This window comes from Cryptomeria japonica, chromosome 11 (genome assembly GCF_030272615.1).
Source record: "Cryptomeria japonica chromosome 11, Sugi_1.0, whole genome shotgun sequence".
Lineage (NCBI taxonomy): Eukaryota > Viridiplantae > Streptophyta > Pinopsida > Cupressales > Cupressaceae > Cryptomeria > Cryptomeria japonica.
In genome coordinates this window covers 536,884,777-536,901,153 of record NC_081415.1, presented here as the reverse complement: position 1 = coordinate 536,901,153, position 16,377 = coordinate 536,884,777, and the positions used below count along the sequence as shown (strand labels likewise).

At 33.7% G+C, this 16,377-nt stretch overlaps 1 protein-coding gene across 1 annotated transcript; it reads right to left on the bottom strand.

Annotated features, from left to right (window-relative positions):
• Nucleotides 1-5,155: 5,155 nt before the first annotated feature.
• Nucleotides 5,156-15,003, bottom strand: LOC131066481 (sorbitol dehydrogenase). The gene is made up of 6 exons (XM_058001254.2): nucleotides 14,312-15,003; nucleotides 14,151-14,218; nucleotides 12,959-13,195; nucleotides 6,273-6,563; nucleotides 6,008-6,195; nucleotides 5,156-5,748 (listed from the first exon to the last, which is right to left on the bottom strand). The coding sequence occupies exons 1-6, from the start codon at nucleotides 14,433-14,435 to the stop codon at nucleotides 5,556-5,558; spliced, it is 1,101 nt and encodes a 366-aa protein (XP_057857237.2). The 5' UTR covers nucleotides 14,436-15,003; the 3' UTR covers nucleotides 5,156-5,555.
• Nucleotides 15,004-16,377: the final 1,374 nt, after the last annotated feature.

The following is a 16,377-nucleotide window of genomic DNA, read 5'->3' as shown; positions in this document are numbered from 1 at the left end:
AAAAAACTTGCAAGTACATAATGACAAAATTGGAAAATGTGAAAAAATGACTAGTAGCAAGTATGATAAAACAAAAATACAATAAAGTAATATATTGAAAAAAATATACATTGAAATGGCAAGGAAATAAGAATAAGAAGATATCACCAAACTCCCAAGTAGTTAGATATCCTCACTCAAAAAAACCTTGTATATACAAATAATATGAAGAATGTAAGGTTATTTGAAAGTTTGCATCAAGTCAAACCCTTGTTTCAGGATTTCTCCCTCCTAACAACCAAGATAGATAAGATAGATAAACACATAGTGTGTGATGCTATTATCCCAAGTGTGTAAGCTAAAACCAAAGGAAAGGAATGTAAAGATCCTAAAGTGCTCAAGGGCACAACAACAAAAGAACAACAATGACAATAAAAGGATAATAAAATTGACAATAACAAGAATAATATACCTGAAAAGGAAGCTAAGAAGACAAGATAGCTTAAAAAATATATTGTGTTATAGTGAATTGTTGAGCTTGAAATAATTGTGTGTAAACTTGAGAGAATTGAACAAGAGCCAAGGTTTCATGAAGAGAGACACGAGAATTTTTTTTTAAAACTGATTGAAAATGTAAGAAAAGCCAAAGAAAAGAGCCAACAAGCCATTTGGAATCATCTTGAGTAGTTTTTATTGATTCAAGAACGTGACAAGTAGAAAAATGCTCAAAAATTATCATCAAATGAATAATTATCACAAAACGCTAGTTCATCTCGTGGGCATTTGTATGGCATCCTAATATCTAAACAATTTCAGTTCTAAAGCAACAAGACACTAGAAAATCACAAGGATAACACAAAGGTGGCACCAAAAAGGGAACATGAAAGACAAAACCTAAGCAAATTGGGAAGAAGAAAGGCTAATGCAAAAGCTAAAATAAACTTAAAAGCACAAATAAACTTAAAAGCAAACTAAGGAATGGACACCAAAGTGAGCACAAAACACAACATGAAATTACAAGGGTACATAATTCTCGAAGTTACAAATAGTAATTTCTCTGTTTTCAATTTTAACATATCCAATTGCAACTTCTTACACAATCCTCACTACATATATGTAAAGTAGATGCATTATCAACCAAAGCATGCTGTAAAATCAAATCAACATAAGCCATGGTGAGCAAAGCTGAATGCTCTCAAATAACACTATCATGTCAAAGTTCCATAGAGCCAAAAATAAATATTAGTTTTTCAATTGAATTTAAAATAGAAGCAAATGTTTCGAGACTAAACATCTAAATTAACTTTAACCTATCCTTTTGTAGAATATCTCTAGATGTAGCTGATTTATGTAATAAATTTCTCAGCTAAATGCTCTCAAATAACACTATCATGTGAAAGTTCCATAGAGCCAAAAATAAATATTAGTTTTTCTATTTAACTTAAAATAGAAAAAAATGTAATGTTTCAAGGCTAAACATCTAAATTAACTTTAACCTTTTCCCTATCCTTTTGTAGAATATATGTAGATGTAACTGTAATAAATTTCCATGAGAAATCTTAGCTCGAGTATTTTGATATTCATTTAATTAAATCTTAATGTACCTTGGTTGTTAGCTCAAGTGGAGACAAACTGAGATCTCTAGACTTGAAAACCATTGATCTAGTAGATATTTTTGTCCCCTAGCCATGACTAATAAGAATGGCCTACTACATGATAATTCTATGAAGTAGGTGTTTTATGAAGGACTATTAATCTATGTTGAAGTGTACATGAGTTTTGAAGGATGGTGGCAAAGAATGAACAAAGCCCTCTTAGATGGGTAGAATGAAAGACTAGTAGTTTCATATAAATGAAAGGGTAGCCATATTACCGATCTAAAGATATAGTAGTGAAAGACAGAGACGAGGCCATGTGTCAATGTAGTTAATGAACTATAAGTAGCATAATGTAAATCAAATCATTTTACAACCTTATTAATTGAATTGCTTCTAAATTCATTCAAAAACATATATCATCTATATGCTCAGTGTACAACTAAGAATGACCTAACATGTAATGATACAGCATGACTACAATTAAAGTCAAGAAGCATGAACACCTCACTAAGAGCACAAACATCACTATGTAATGCATAACAAAGCAATGAATCATCTTGATTACCTATATAATCTAAATGTTATGTGAAAGACATATCATCACCATGTAAAACATTATCAAGTATAAATGAAGATGAAACACATCACCATATGTAGGCTCCTCATAAGATGTAGGCTCAAAGGAACATGAATGTAAGAGTAGGGAACAAAAAGAATAGCATCACAAGTCACAACAACATCAACATCAAGTATAGTCAATAGAAGTGTAACCTCATGACTTAAAGCGTCATCCCTACATGTACTGCAAATAGGTTATGTTGCATCATCATCATCCATTACACAAGGACTACAATCATCATAAATCAAGCAGACAAATAACATCAAGCACTCTACAATTGAAAGAAAACTACTAACAAGATCCATGGAGGAGAGAAACAAAATACAAATGAAACCAACTCACTCATTGAACATGTATCATCATCCATATGAAAAAAGGATCAAAGGATAAAATTAATGATGTGAAAACACCTTATAATCCTTGGTATGCGTATGAAGGTAAATCTAAGGTATAGGCTCAAAAAGATCCACGAGGAAAGATATAATAATCAACAATGGCATCAAAGATCAAAGGATAAAATTAATGGTGTGAAAACACCTTATAATCCTTGGTACCGTATGAAGGTAAATCTAAGGTATAGAACTCAAAAAGATCCACAAGGAAAGATATAATAATCAACAATAGATGAAAGATATGAAAAACCAGACCCAGACCCAGACCCAAAGTAAATCAAAGCAATGAGATAATAATTTGCAGTCTGAAATAAAAGATAAATGCAAAATAAAAACATCAAATCTGAATCAACAAGAAAGAAAAGACAAATTGTAAAGTAAAACTCTAGGGGATCTAAGAAATGTCAAGTTCATAAAAATAGAAAGAAATAAATGTAATTCTCAATTTAATTAGAATAATTAATTTAGCAGACAATATAGCAACTAACCTAGATAAAGGAGTTGAGTCTCGATACAAAATTGAAATATTTACACATATAAATAACAAATTGATAAAGGGGCATAGCCATACATCGCTCTAAGAACAATGAGAAATATTCTAATGTAAATAATGTTTTGTTATTCATCTCGGTAATCAGCAATCAAATGTGCATCAACCAAGACCCAAATAGATTGTTAATGCAAATGTCCTCTATTCTGCAGTCTTGAAACTAACATTGTTGGACCAAAACTACATGTATGGTTTCTTCACAAGTGTTTTCACCTACAATAACCTGAGACAAGACTGTGCAAAAAAGTACAATTGGTCACAACTCTTGCTTGATTCAATGGTATCAATAAGTTTGTAGACACACCAAGCAAACTCATATTTGTATGTATCTTCATGATTCTAGATATTCATAGTATGTTTGTTCTAAGTGCTTTGGTAACGAAGATGTGATGCTAAAGCGTGTTGCTCCTTTATCCCTTGATTGATTAAATGTTAGAATTCTTATCCTTTAATACAACACCTTAGCATGCAAATTTGTTCACACCTGAAACAAGGGGCAACAGCTAGCTCAAGGCAAGTTGGCTTTGGGTTCAAGATTAAATTTGATTTTGAAATTTGCAGATCACGACTACATGTGGTCTTGAAGTAGGTTTAGGGATGGAAATGAGAGAATGAGAGATTGACCTATGGCATAAAACGGGGCATGTGAAAGTTGAATTTGGATCCTTTGATGGAAAGTTGGGTCAAAATGCCAACTTTTGCATAGAAATACATCATACTATTGCACTAGAAACAAAGGGTCAACGCAACATGTGGGAAAAGTTACTAGGGACGCAATTTTCACTCTTACAATATATAAATACATATCCATATACATTTGTGTATATTGATGTATAAATATATATCAATGTGTGAATATATAATTCCAGCTAAATTCAATGACAATTAAGCCATGCTTATGTAACTTCAAAGAGTTTCGATGAATTAATCAGTCAGTAGTAGCTTTGTCCATTTCTTATACAGCATTTTCCTTCTTGTGGACCTTAGGGCATCCTCTATTTCTTTTTTAACAAGGCATTTTTGATAATACCTAGCAACACAGACCTTTCACACCCTCTTAACTACATTCTATTTGTATTTTCTCACAGCATCTTGTTACTTAATTTCCCATTAACGGCAACATGGCTGCCCCTTGAAGACACCTCAAGTTCTTCTAAAGTTATTTTGTTCTAATTAACTTGAAATAACCATCCGTGTAAATAGCTCTAAAACAAATTAGTATATAATAATTTCCAAAAAAATATTAGGAATGATACACATGAACGTGACATTGAGGAGAATGGCATAACCAAAAGGAGGCTTCAGTTCATTTACCTTTAGAGAGATTTTTTTATTGTAATCCCTTCAGGACATAATGTGTGTATAATCCTGCAATGTGCATAATCTCACCTGTACAAACAAAAGCCATATCACTAGAACAAATGGAATCTTATGTCAATTTAGAAGAAGTTGGATATGAAGTTAAACATCGCATGCACATTCAGGCCTAAGTAATATAACTTCATTGCTAAACAGAACCCATACCATACTTTATTATCTAAACATCTTATGTTTATTAGAGAAACATAGAGATGCCATGCATTGCTTCATTGAGTTCTGATGAATGTACACCATTAAGTTAACAGTTGATAAATAGAAGCCAAAGGAATCATTGCAAGCTTATATAACTGTCCACAGAAACTGCCTATAGCAGTACAGGAAGAGGCATAAATTTCACAACCATAGCAATTTAAGAAATAACCATCCTATGAGTCTAACTTTCTGAATCCATGAACTTTATAACAGTCATATAGGATGCATATTCCCTAATCAAAAAGTGATGGGTTCCATTGCTTGCTCCCCGGATCAAGTTATGTATAAGCCAGAACAAATGGCATCGTAGGTATATACCAACACCTGATCCCAGACAAAGCCTTAAACGTTTGACAGAAACCTCCGAATTGTAGTAAACAGACTTCAGTAAAAAATATTCATCTAAAATTGCAATGTAACAATTAGAAACACTAACGGAACACGCTTCAACTTCAATACTCAGTACCCTATTTTTATTGATATCATATATAAGTTTACTGAAATGGAACTAGACAGTGACTACATAAACATTTGCATCCAGGATCTCTGTGATCTCTGTACCATACTTGTCACTTTTCTCAAAGATTAAATATGACTCTGATTGCATTATTTCCCCCACCAGCACTAGTTTGAATATTTTCTCAAAGATTAAACATGACTTTGATTGCATATCCCCCACAAGCACTAGTTTCAACTTCAATACTCGGTACTGTACAAGCCGTACTGAATACCATATAAATATTTCCTTTTTTACCTTTTTTTTATCGATAGCATATACCAAGTAAACGGAACTAGACAGTCACTAAATAGACATTTGCATCCAGGATCTCTGTAACATATTTTTTTCAAAGATTAAACATGACTTTGATTGCATTTCCCCCACGAGCACTAGTTTCAAAGGCTTCATCCACTTCCTTCTGTGAAAAGCCAAACCGATGGGTGATCAAAGGTTTCACATCCACCTTTCCAGTACTCAAGAATTCAAGACACAGAGGCCATGTGTTTTTGTAGCGGAAGACGCCAACAATATCTACTTCCCTGCAATAAAAATAAGAATAACACAAAATTCTAACCTAAATAAATCTTTTGGAAAATGCCAGTGCTGACAGAAAATTTGTTAGTGATTCTAAATGAAACAATCAGTTAAACACATCTACTTCCCTGCAACTAGAATAACACAAAAAATTAAGCTAAACAAGTATTTTGGAGAGTGCCAAAGCTAACAGAAAAACTTGCTAGTGATGGTAAATGAAGCAATCAGTAAGACCTCTGGAATGCAGTGTTAGAAAGACAATACCTTGCAGCAGCTGGAGTGAGTGGCACAGTCATTTCGTTATGACCCATTCCAATGAGGCATACCTTACCACCTGAAGAAGTAGCCTTTAGTGCTGTGGTCATGGTTTTTTCAAAACCAGCACAATCAAATGTTACATGTATAGTTCCTCCCATTAAATGTTGTATTCGGTTGACTTCTTCTTCAATATCCTAAAAAACAACCAGAATTACCATACAGGCAGCAGCCAAACATGAAAATTACAAAGAATCCTGGAGAATTATTATACCTCCGATTTCATGGAGACAAGAATGGAGCCATCAGCTCCCAATGTTCTAGCCACAGATAAACGTTGTTCATCTACATCAGCAATAATTATGCGTGGTGCTCCAAATGCACGTGCAGATAACATTGTAACAAGGCCAATAGGACCAGCCCCCATGATCAAGATGTTGGTTTCAGCACCTACAGAAGCACGGCGACAAGCATGAACGCCAACACTCAATGGCTCACACATCGCACCTTCCTCTAGACTCACATTGTCTGGCAACTTGAAACACAAATTTGCAGGATGTACAACCTGCAATGCAAAATGAGACAATTGTTTCTGGTGTATTAACGCTAGCCATGCATCTAAAAGCAGGAAGATAGTACTTTAAAGAAGCATATTGAAGGAATATATCCCATCTGACCAAGATGATGCATGCAAGATAAGAACATAGAAACTATTCTCATGAGGCTATTAGATTTCAATAACCAAAAAGACCCTCCTTAATTGAGAGACACAAATGTGCTAGAATACAGATGAAGCAATAATGCAGTAAGATTTATAAGGTGCCTAGAGTTAATTTTTATTGTCCACAAGTTCTCAGGAGAAAGCATTATCATATTTTGATTCCCTAGTTAGGATAATCCAATAGTGGTTTGTTCTTCATGCCTACAAGTCTTCAAAGCTTCAAGCCTTTGCACCTTCTTGGCTTCACTCCACATTTGAAGTCTGATATTTTTCTTCATCCTACAGCTCTCGTGGCTGCCTTGAACACCTCAAAAACACCTGCAAATTCTTCTCTCTTCTTCTATCTTTCTCTTCTTGGCAATATAATTGCCTACACTCTTCCCTATCCAATTCTCGGAGCAACCTGCAAGTTCTTTCTCCAACCTTGCTGCTGTTGATTGTTGCTTCTAAACACCATCGATGGCTGCATTTTATAGAGACTAGAACCCTTGTTAGGCATCACAAAGAGGCACACAAATCTGCTCTTTCATTTTCCATCGATTGTCTTTTCAAAGAAGCCTATATTTGCTTGAAATTCCTCATTAAATGCTCTAGAATATGAAACACAACCTTGTTGCACCATATCCAATGACCTGTTATTGTAGATGCATTTAAGAAATGAATAAAAGCAAGAACCAAGTCGTGCCCTTTGGGAAATTGAAGAGTTTTTAATTATTTTCTCAAAAATTACTAGCTTTTGCCTCCATTTTAGGCACCTGAAATGAAAGAATAAAACAAGAATGGAATGCCAATGGTAAATTGCCTTATGAATAGTATCCTAGGCATCCAAATTGAGTAAATTGATTTATCTTCAGTTTATAATATGCCAATGCATCCCTTTAATAACTGAAACCTTGAAATAATGCAATATAACACATAAAACGCTCTGTTTGCCTCTTATTTTTGAATTGAAAGCCAAGTATTGATAAAACCAGTATTTTATCTTTCAACACTTGAAAATATGTTCTTGAAGCTCCAACCTACACCGAAATTGAAAAACTTGAACATGAAAAGAAAATCATTCTTTTTGTGATGCAAGATTGCTTGTGAGCGAAGATGCTCTTGCATCAGACACACCAGGTAAGAAGTTTGGGGCTCACAAAATGGAGTTGGATCGGATAACTATCCTCTCAAGTTGTAAGCAACTTGTAGCAAACTCCATTATTGCATTAGGATCATAAAAAGACTTCTTCCTTCAACTCTTCCAACATCTAGGTTGGAACATTCGTCATCCTTCTCCACCATATCTGCTCTTCACTCCTCTTCCTCAACATGGAATCTACTCCAACATAATCTGACCTCTACCAATTGAAATTTCTACTCTTATCTTCTCTCATGGAATCCAACCCACCATATTCTGGCCACCACCACCAAATATATCAGTTTATTTGCATATAGATCAACACTAATAAAATCTATCTTTGCATTCACCTTCTTTTCCATCTCTATATTCACTACATCATGCTTCTCAACATACAAATCATCTTTCATAAATTCAAGAAAATATGGTTTTACCTCTTCCTCCATTGTCACTGCAACATTCATCTTCTCACTATCTACTAGAATATTTTCATCTTTATTTAATCCATTCTCTTCAGCATAAAAATGAAAAATTTTGTGCATTACCTCTTTCTCTGTCACTACTGCAACATCTTCACTCTCGGCCGCACTTTCAAATACCTTATTGTCCTCCGAAGGATTCTCATCCACTGCTACACTCTCCTCTTTCTCATTCTCAACTCTACAACTTCACCTTTGCTCTCTTCCTCCATGCCATCATTAAGGCACACTGTTGTATTCTTTCCTCTTTCCTCTGCAGCTGCATGCACAAATTCATTTACAAATGTATCTTTGTTAGAAAAATAATGGTACTCCCTTATACCCATATTTTCCTCTTCTATTCTCTTTTCCATTGCTACTTTGGTCCAAGCCTCTCATCATACTCCTCATTTCATTCATTCTAGCCATGTACATTCTTTCTCTCTTGACAAGGACTGAAATTCCAAACGGATTGCCCGCAACCAACCCCAAACTCTTCCTCTTTTTCATCTTCACATACCATTTCCAACCTGCAACAAAAATCACATTTTATCCTCTGCCCAATAAAGATTTCTGGAAGACAAACCTCTCACTTCCGCAACCTACTCTCTCTTAGTTGAGGAACTATGTGCACCTTCTACTCAGCTTCAATCTCTATTGGAGGACAACCAACATGTTCTCATACACATTTCATCCAACCCAAGGTCCTAGTGTAGATTGCCTCACATTCGGTGAATTATCTACACGCTCAAGAACACTAGCTCAAATACCATTTGATGCAGACAAGATTGGGTAGTTTGATAAGACCCCCCAATCTTGTCTGCATCACATAACCAAGTTTTTATGTCAGGTCCAGGTTCACCGAAAAGAGGTTGGGCTGAAAAAACTACAGGCTAGTCAAAATGTTAGATTTTGAGGAATTACATGAAATTATAATTATCTTGGCAAGTTGTTCAGATATAACAGTCATAGCCAAGTTTTTATGTCAGGTCAAAGTTCACAAAACAGAGGTTTGGGCTGAAAAAAACTATAGGCACTAACTGGGGGTCTTGTGGCAGAATCACTTCACAGCCTAATCATCTACTCGGGCATGTTCTAAATTGAAATCAATCATGACAGAATGCACTTCATTGATAATTCGGTAACAATAACTACAGGAGAAACATGCTTGACTTCTACCATTATGAAAGATTATGATTCAACGCAATTAACAGTGAGGAGAATATCACCTCACCACACAAGCTATCCTACACTATCCTCGTATCATCATGAAGAATTATGGTTGACAACATGAACAGTAAGGAAAATCATTCCTCCCTAAACACGCTATTCTACAAATTCAAATTGATGAATGATTCCACAATTATTTATAACAAACATCTGTACCAACCTAGCAAATGATATCTGAAGATGCTAATAGAAATATATCCTTGACACAATTAATTCACTGGCAAATTGTCCATGTGTTTGTGTCTGTTCAAAGTATCTACTGACCCGTACCTCATAAAATTTTTTACAGGACATAACCTGATGTACCCCAAAAATCCAACTCTTGCACATGTCATTTCATAAAATTGACAGCTAAAACAGATTGGCACCTTCAAGAGTAGTGTTATTAATTTTCATGCTACTCCCAAATTTCTCTCATTTCTTTCCTTATGACTCTTATCTTTAGGGTATACTACTCTGAAAATATCCCTATTAATGGTCACTTTGTAGTTACTCTCAATGCTTGTAGCCTCACTTTAAAAATGTGAGGCACATTAGGGCTAAAAATGTCCACACACCAAAGATGAGGAAATAAATTGACAGTCAGTTCAAAATATCATGGGCTATAATGATATAAAGAATTCTTTCAAATGATGGTAATGAAAGATGCAAATAATGTCATAAAGCAATTTAAGAAACTTTTTTAGGAATTACTTAGAAAATGAACATGCACAAAATGTTACAATTGTTGGTTACAAATTGAGAAGAAGCTTTATGACGCACAAATCAGCATCATGTTAAATGACTGCAACAAAGTGAGTCTTTGCCTGAACTATTGTACAGTTACTCTCTATAGGTCTGTCAAATTGGAAGCGATTTGCCACAGGAAACCCAAGTTCATATTTCAGAGAGCAGACTTCAGGAGCTATACCCTTAACTACCCCAACTCTAGACTCCTAGGAGCCAAATGATATTTCAACTAATGACCTTGACTATTCAGTTTAAAGCAGTTTACTTGTAATGCTTCTGAACAGCAATTTAACTCGACTATTGGAATAAAACAAAATAGAAATCTGGAGAATCTATGAAAAGAAATATGATTTAAAAGAATCAAGTAAAACACAGCTATACACCAAACAGAAATCTTGAATTTTTAAACAAGATAAAACCAACCCTTATTCTGCTACCACTAGCATATAAAATAGGCAATGCTTGGAAGGTATGGCTGTTTAGAAGTGAATCGTTACAAATTTGTGAGATAACAAATCTTTGATATTCAGAATAAACACCAATTTTTGTAGACAATTAATTGTTCCATTTTGCATTGTTTCCATATGTAGTGAGAGGAGATCATCTCCTAGACTTGAAACACTCCTAATGATAAAACTCTTTAGGGCAGGTTCCCAGGTGGCTGCTTAACTTATTTTGGCTAGCAGCCACTGCTCAAATCTTTTAGGAGTAATTTGTGGAGCTGGTGGCACCATGAATATTTAATTTTGCTGCTTAATTTTGAGTCAACTTAAAAATATGCAATTGTTGTTTATTTCCATTTATGAACGAATAGTATTAATAATAATTTTTGTAGGTAAAATTTTAAGGCAAATGAAAAGAGAGAGAGAAATTTATGGAGCCACCTGACATTTTTCTCAATATGTAGTTGCTGCTAATTTCCAGCCCCCACATTTTTCCACAGCCTATTTTCAATTCCTAAACAGTAGCTGCTCCACTAAAATAAGATTCTAAATTATCCTTTTTCCACAATTTTAAATTTGAACGGGAACACTCCAACTGTTTAAATTTAGGCAGAAAATGCACTTCAGGAGACGGGACATGGGGTTGTACTACAATTTATCACAACTGTAGCTATATAATTTAGCTAACTATGGCTGTAATAATCTCAAAATATTTCACAGGAAAATATTGCTTGTGAATAAAGCATGAGACTGTCATATACATCAAATAACAACAAAGGATATTAGTGATAGAATCTACATGCACATCAACGTACATATAGTTTGCATGATACTGAGATAAGATTTGTTTTGGCTGTTCCTTTTCACGAAAGATCGGATGCTCTATCGTTTCCAAATTAAGAGATAAAGTTCAGTTTAGTGGAGAACAATTTAGGACAATACGATAAAGTAAATTGGAAATATAATAGGATGCAAAGGCTAGCTTAAGAATATAATCTCTTTTTTCTTTTGACCATTTTATTCACCTTGAGCTAAAAAGAGATTATGAATATCTGGCACAAGAAATTTATGTTAGAAAAATAGAATGTGCATTAAAGGGCGTATAACAATGTACAATTTATTTTGAATGTATTTGATTGTTAGTTTAAGATAGCTCTTGGGATTTAGGACATTAGAGTAGATTGGATTATCAATCCTGTTTAAGTTCTCTCTGCTCACTGTTACTCGCATATAATGGTGATGAATTGTTAGATATAAAACTCTGTTCTATAACATGCACAAAGTTACAAACCCTTGGTGGCCAAAGATTATTATATGGCTGCAATATGTATTTATTGAAAGTAACATACTTCTTTAACATATCATAGATAGAATTTATTTTAAAAAATCCCTTATAATAAATCTAGTTTACAGTAGCAAAATCCCTTCATCAAATTGAATAACGGTCAAGTTCCACAATCATCATTGTCTACCGCTCTCAGGCTTATAAAGTTGATCATTATGGTCAGAATCACCACAAGTATTACAGAAAGAACATCTTGTGCAGGATAACTCCAAAATGCTGGAAAACTCTTAATGTAGAATTAGATATCTTCCAGTCCATTGTCATTGAAATTTTCCCCAATGATTTTTATAAAAGGCAAGAAAAAACAAGAGGGCATGGATATCACTTATGAAAAATCGACCAGGTTCAACATGCCCCTGAAAAGCACATTCTACCTGTTCCACTTAAGGAAAAATGGTATTTTGGCTGTAATATCAGATAATAATGATATATACAAACAATAATTACATGTCGCAATAAATGATCATTTTTTTGGCCATTGCAAAAACTCTATGAGCACTGAAGAAGTTACCTAATGTCCACAAAATGTGAATCACGGGTACAACAACTGCATTATTAGGCATGGGATTACTTTAAACTTATACTGCTCCGGTGATTTTACTTCTGATCTACACAATTAAACTCTGAAATAACTTGGGATCTACATACCCAAAAGGCCAAAACCAAAGAAGCAATAGATCATACTAGTATAAACAAGGGTACAAGAACTGTATTATTTCAGGGATGAGGTTACTTCAATTTATCTTGCTCCAATGATTTTACTTCTGATCTACACAATAAGAGCCTCTCATATGACTTGTGATCTATTCAGTATTTACCTTAAAGGAAAGAAGCAATGCAGCCATAAAACTAGCATATGTAACCTTCTAATTGAGAAACAAAGAAAGCAAAAGGAAAGTGGGGAATAAGCAAACCTGATTGGCCAAGGAACCATGCACTGGAGGTGTTGCAAAGAACTCCATGTCAGGACACAGATTATAAGAACCCTCTCTGCAGTAATTGCAACGCCAGCATGAAATTCCAGGCTCCAGAGCAACTCGGTCACCGGCAACCAGATGTTTCACTTCACTACCCACTTCTTCAATAACTCCTGCACATTCATGCCCGATCACCATGGGTTCTTTCACAATGAAATCAGCCAACCGAAAATGCTGCAACCAAATGAGTATTTCGTTTTACTATTAATATTTGTAAACTATAATGTTGATTAAAAAGGGAAAAATAAACCACAGTAGCCATATGCTGAAAAACAAGTGAGAACTTATATCAAATATGTCTATATGAGCTTCTGGATTTGTTAATGGAGAAGATTTGGCCTATGCGTAGTCGGGAAATCAAGAAGCTAGTATAGACATACTAATGGATTGTGGAAATCTACTGATATTGATTATATCAAATATGTTTAGAGCATCTAGATATGAGCACAGATAGCCTGGAGATAGAGGGCATCTATGCTGAAAAAAAAATACTTCAATTACCTGCTATTAAATCTAGTTCATTCTTGGACTCGATCCAAGAAGCTAAACTGCAAAAAAACTACTACAGTAACCAGTTAAACTAGTTCATTCTTGGACTTGACCTAGGCAGCTAAGCTGCAAAAAAATACTTCAACAACCAGCTATTCAAGCATTTCCATCCTTCGACTTGATCGTACTCATAAACTAAACAAGAGTATTAGCATCGAAAACAAAAATATCTTCAAATTCTTTCTCATCCGAAAATAGACCATCCCAGAGCTTTCCGTTTACGCTTGTGAATGAAAGGAAGGATATAACTGATCACAATCAAAACTTTAAATAAAACCCCTCCTGCTTTTTCTTTTCTTTTCTCAATTGAAATCTCTCAATCATGCAGTCTGTGTGATCTTAAAACAAAAATTTGACAATCTAACTGGCACTCACCAGATGCAGAAACTCAACTCAGAATAAAATAAATTATATTTAGTTAATTACTGTTTGACCCCACTACAATCCAATCAATATTTGATGACTGCTAAAAGTAGAAAAAATCCACGAGGAATATCGATGAACTCAATATTGTGATGGGTACTAAGAAACAGGAATCTATCCAGAATTTAAAAGTTGATGGGTCCTAAAAATTACCAACCTTGAGATAGTGTACGTCACTGCCACAGATACCCACAGCCTTCATGCGCACTCTTGCGTCATGAGGACCTGCAAAAACGCGCCCAAAATCTGTCACTAATTACCAAGGACTGTAGAAAATTTCGGATCTTTTCACAAAGGAAAACCTCGAAATCAAATTACCAAGGGGGGGAAGTTTAAAGGGCTGAATGCGGAGCGTATTGATCCCACACAACCATGCAGCCATGTTCTCTGTAACTTCTTCTCCATTTTGACCCTCCGTCTCAGACTTGCCTCCCTTACCCATAATGTCTGCTTATCTGTCACCTGGGGAAAGAAATATTGCTGTGACAAAAAACCCTTCAGGGTAGATACTCTTTTTTCTCTAAACACTCTCAGGTAATGAGTAACTTCGAGTCAGAACCAAAAAGCATATGTGTATATATATATAGATGGAGGAATCTGTGGGATCAAGTTGGCCTCGGTAACAAAGAAATGCATTTTGATTGACGACAAGATAAGGTCGGATTATAGTATACAATTAATTGCATTGGATATACCGATACGATAAGGTCCGAATCGTCCGAGTGCCAGCAGACAAGATTTTTCCATTTTAATTTGTAGCATTTTGTCATGCAAACGCTACGCCCACGGCTTTATGAGAAAAGGTGACTTGTACAAAGTGGTAGTCCCATACTTGGCTGTCATGGCTCCCATGTATGATGGGAGACTGGATAAGATGGAATTTAAGCGGTGGAATCTGCATTGTAAGAATCATCTGGAACATGAAACAAAGGTAGTCGATAGGGATGGAGACCGTAAGGAGACTTTCCAGGCATTCCAATCGAACAAGAAGTGAAAAATTAAGGCGGTGGAATCTGCATTGTAAGAATCATCTGGAACATGAAATAAAGGTAGTCGATAGGGATGGAGACGGTAAGGAGACTTTCCAGGCAGTCCTATCGAACAAGAAGTGAAAAATTAAGAGTGCATTTTGTATTGCATTGGAAACATTTTTATTAGTTTAGATAAAGTGTAACAAAAATTTCATAGGTTAAAAAGTGTATGGTTATAAAAGTTCAGTGGTTACTACTTGTCTTTTTAATATTGTAATTTAATTATTGAATAGTTATAATCATAATCATTATTAAATCTTAATTTTAACTTAAATGATAATAATAATATTTAATAATAACTATAATTATAATTATAATTTAATTATTATAGAAAATTAAGATTATAATTTATTATTAATATTATAATAATCTTAATTAATAATTATTTAGTTAAAATTATCAAATGATTATAAATCAAAAAATAATTAATTAAAATTAGAGATAATATAATTGATCAAAATACTTATGATAGTAAATTATAATAATTTTACATGCATATAGCTTCTTTTCTTTAATATTCACCTCATGCACCATCTTCATAATATTTACCATGTCATTTACTTTTCTCACTTTTTTATTAGTATTATAATATCTACCACGATGATCATAATTATTATCTAATCTAATAATTAATAATAACTAAAATTATAACTATAGTTTAATTATTATAGAAAATTAAGAATAAAACTAATTATTTCGATTATAATAATCTTAACTAGTAATTATTTAGTTAAAAAATATATATAAATTATAAATCAAAAAATAATTTATTTTAGTTAAATTTATAGTTTAATTGATTAAAATATTTATAATAATAAATTACAATAATTTTAAATTAAAAAGTTAAAATTATATCTTATATAAATTTATTTATTTAAAAATATAATACTAACTTATTAATTATTATTTTAAAATATAAAATTATTACATTTATATTTATAATTATGTAATCATATTTAATATGATTATATTCATTTCATACTTAATAATAAAATTTATTATGTTATTTACTTTTCCCATTGTTTTTATTAATAAAAGTTTTTGATATTAAAAGCAGCCAAAAACGAGGGGGCTGACCCATAGGAACAATTAAGAGAACAGTGACAGAACCGCTATTCACATATAATTAGCAAAGTAGCAGCCTTTTACCTCTATCAAAAACAAAAACCATACTACGAGAGTTTATCAACGATAAAATAATACTAATCAGAGTATAAGTCATTTGCCACGCAGGGCAATAAACAGCAGAGTATAAACAAAAGCATAAACTAGGCTTATCCATCCAACGGCTACACAAAATAGACAAAAACTCCTCCACATGCAGAAAGTTATTTCTTTTTCCCTTGGCTCTTC

What these genes read in the sequence shown, in the direction of transcription:
- LOC131066481 (XM_058001254.2), bottom strand. Translation starts at nt 14,435, where the DNA reads ATGGGTAAGGGAGGCAAGTCTGAGACGGAGGGTCAAAATGGAGAAGAA. An exon ending in ATGGTTCCTTGGCCAATCAG is followed by an intron (nt 6,564 to 12,958) that starts GTTTGCTTATTC and finishes TTTGCATTGCAG; the next exon opens with GTTGTACATCCTGCAAATTT. An exon ending in TTGTCTCCATGAAATCGGAG is followed by an intron (nt 6,196 to 6,272) that starts GTATAATAATTC and finishes GTTGTTTTTTAG; the next exon opens with GATATTGAAGAAGAAGTCAA.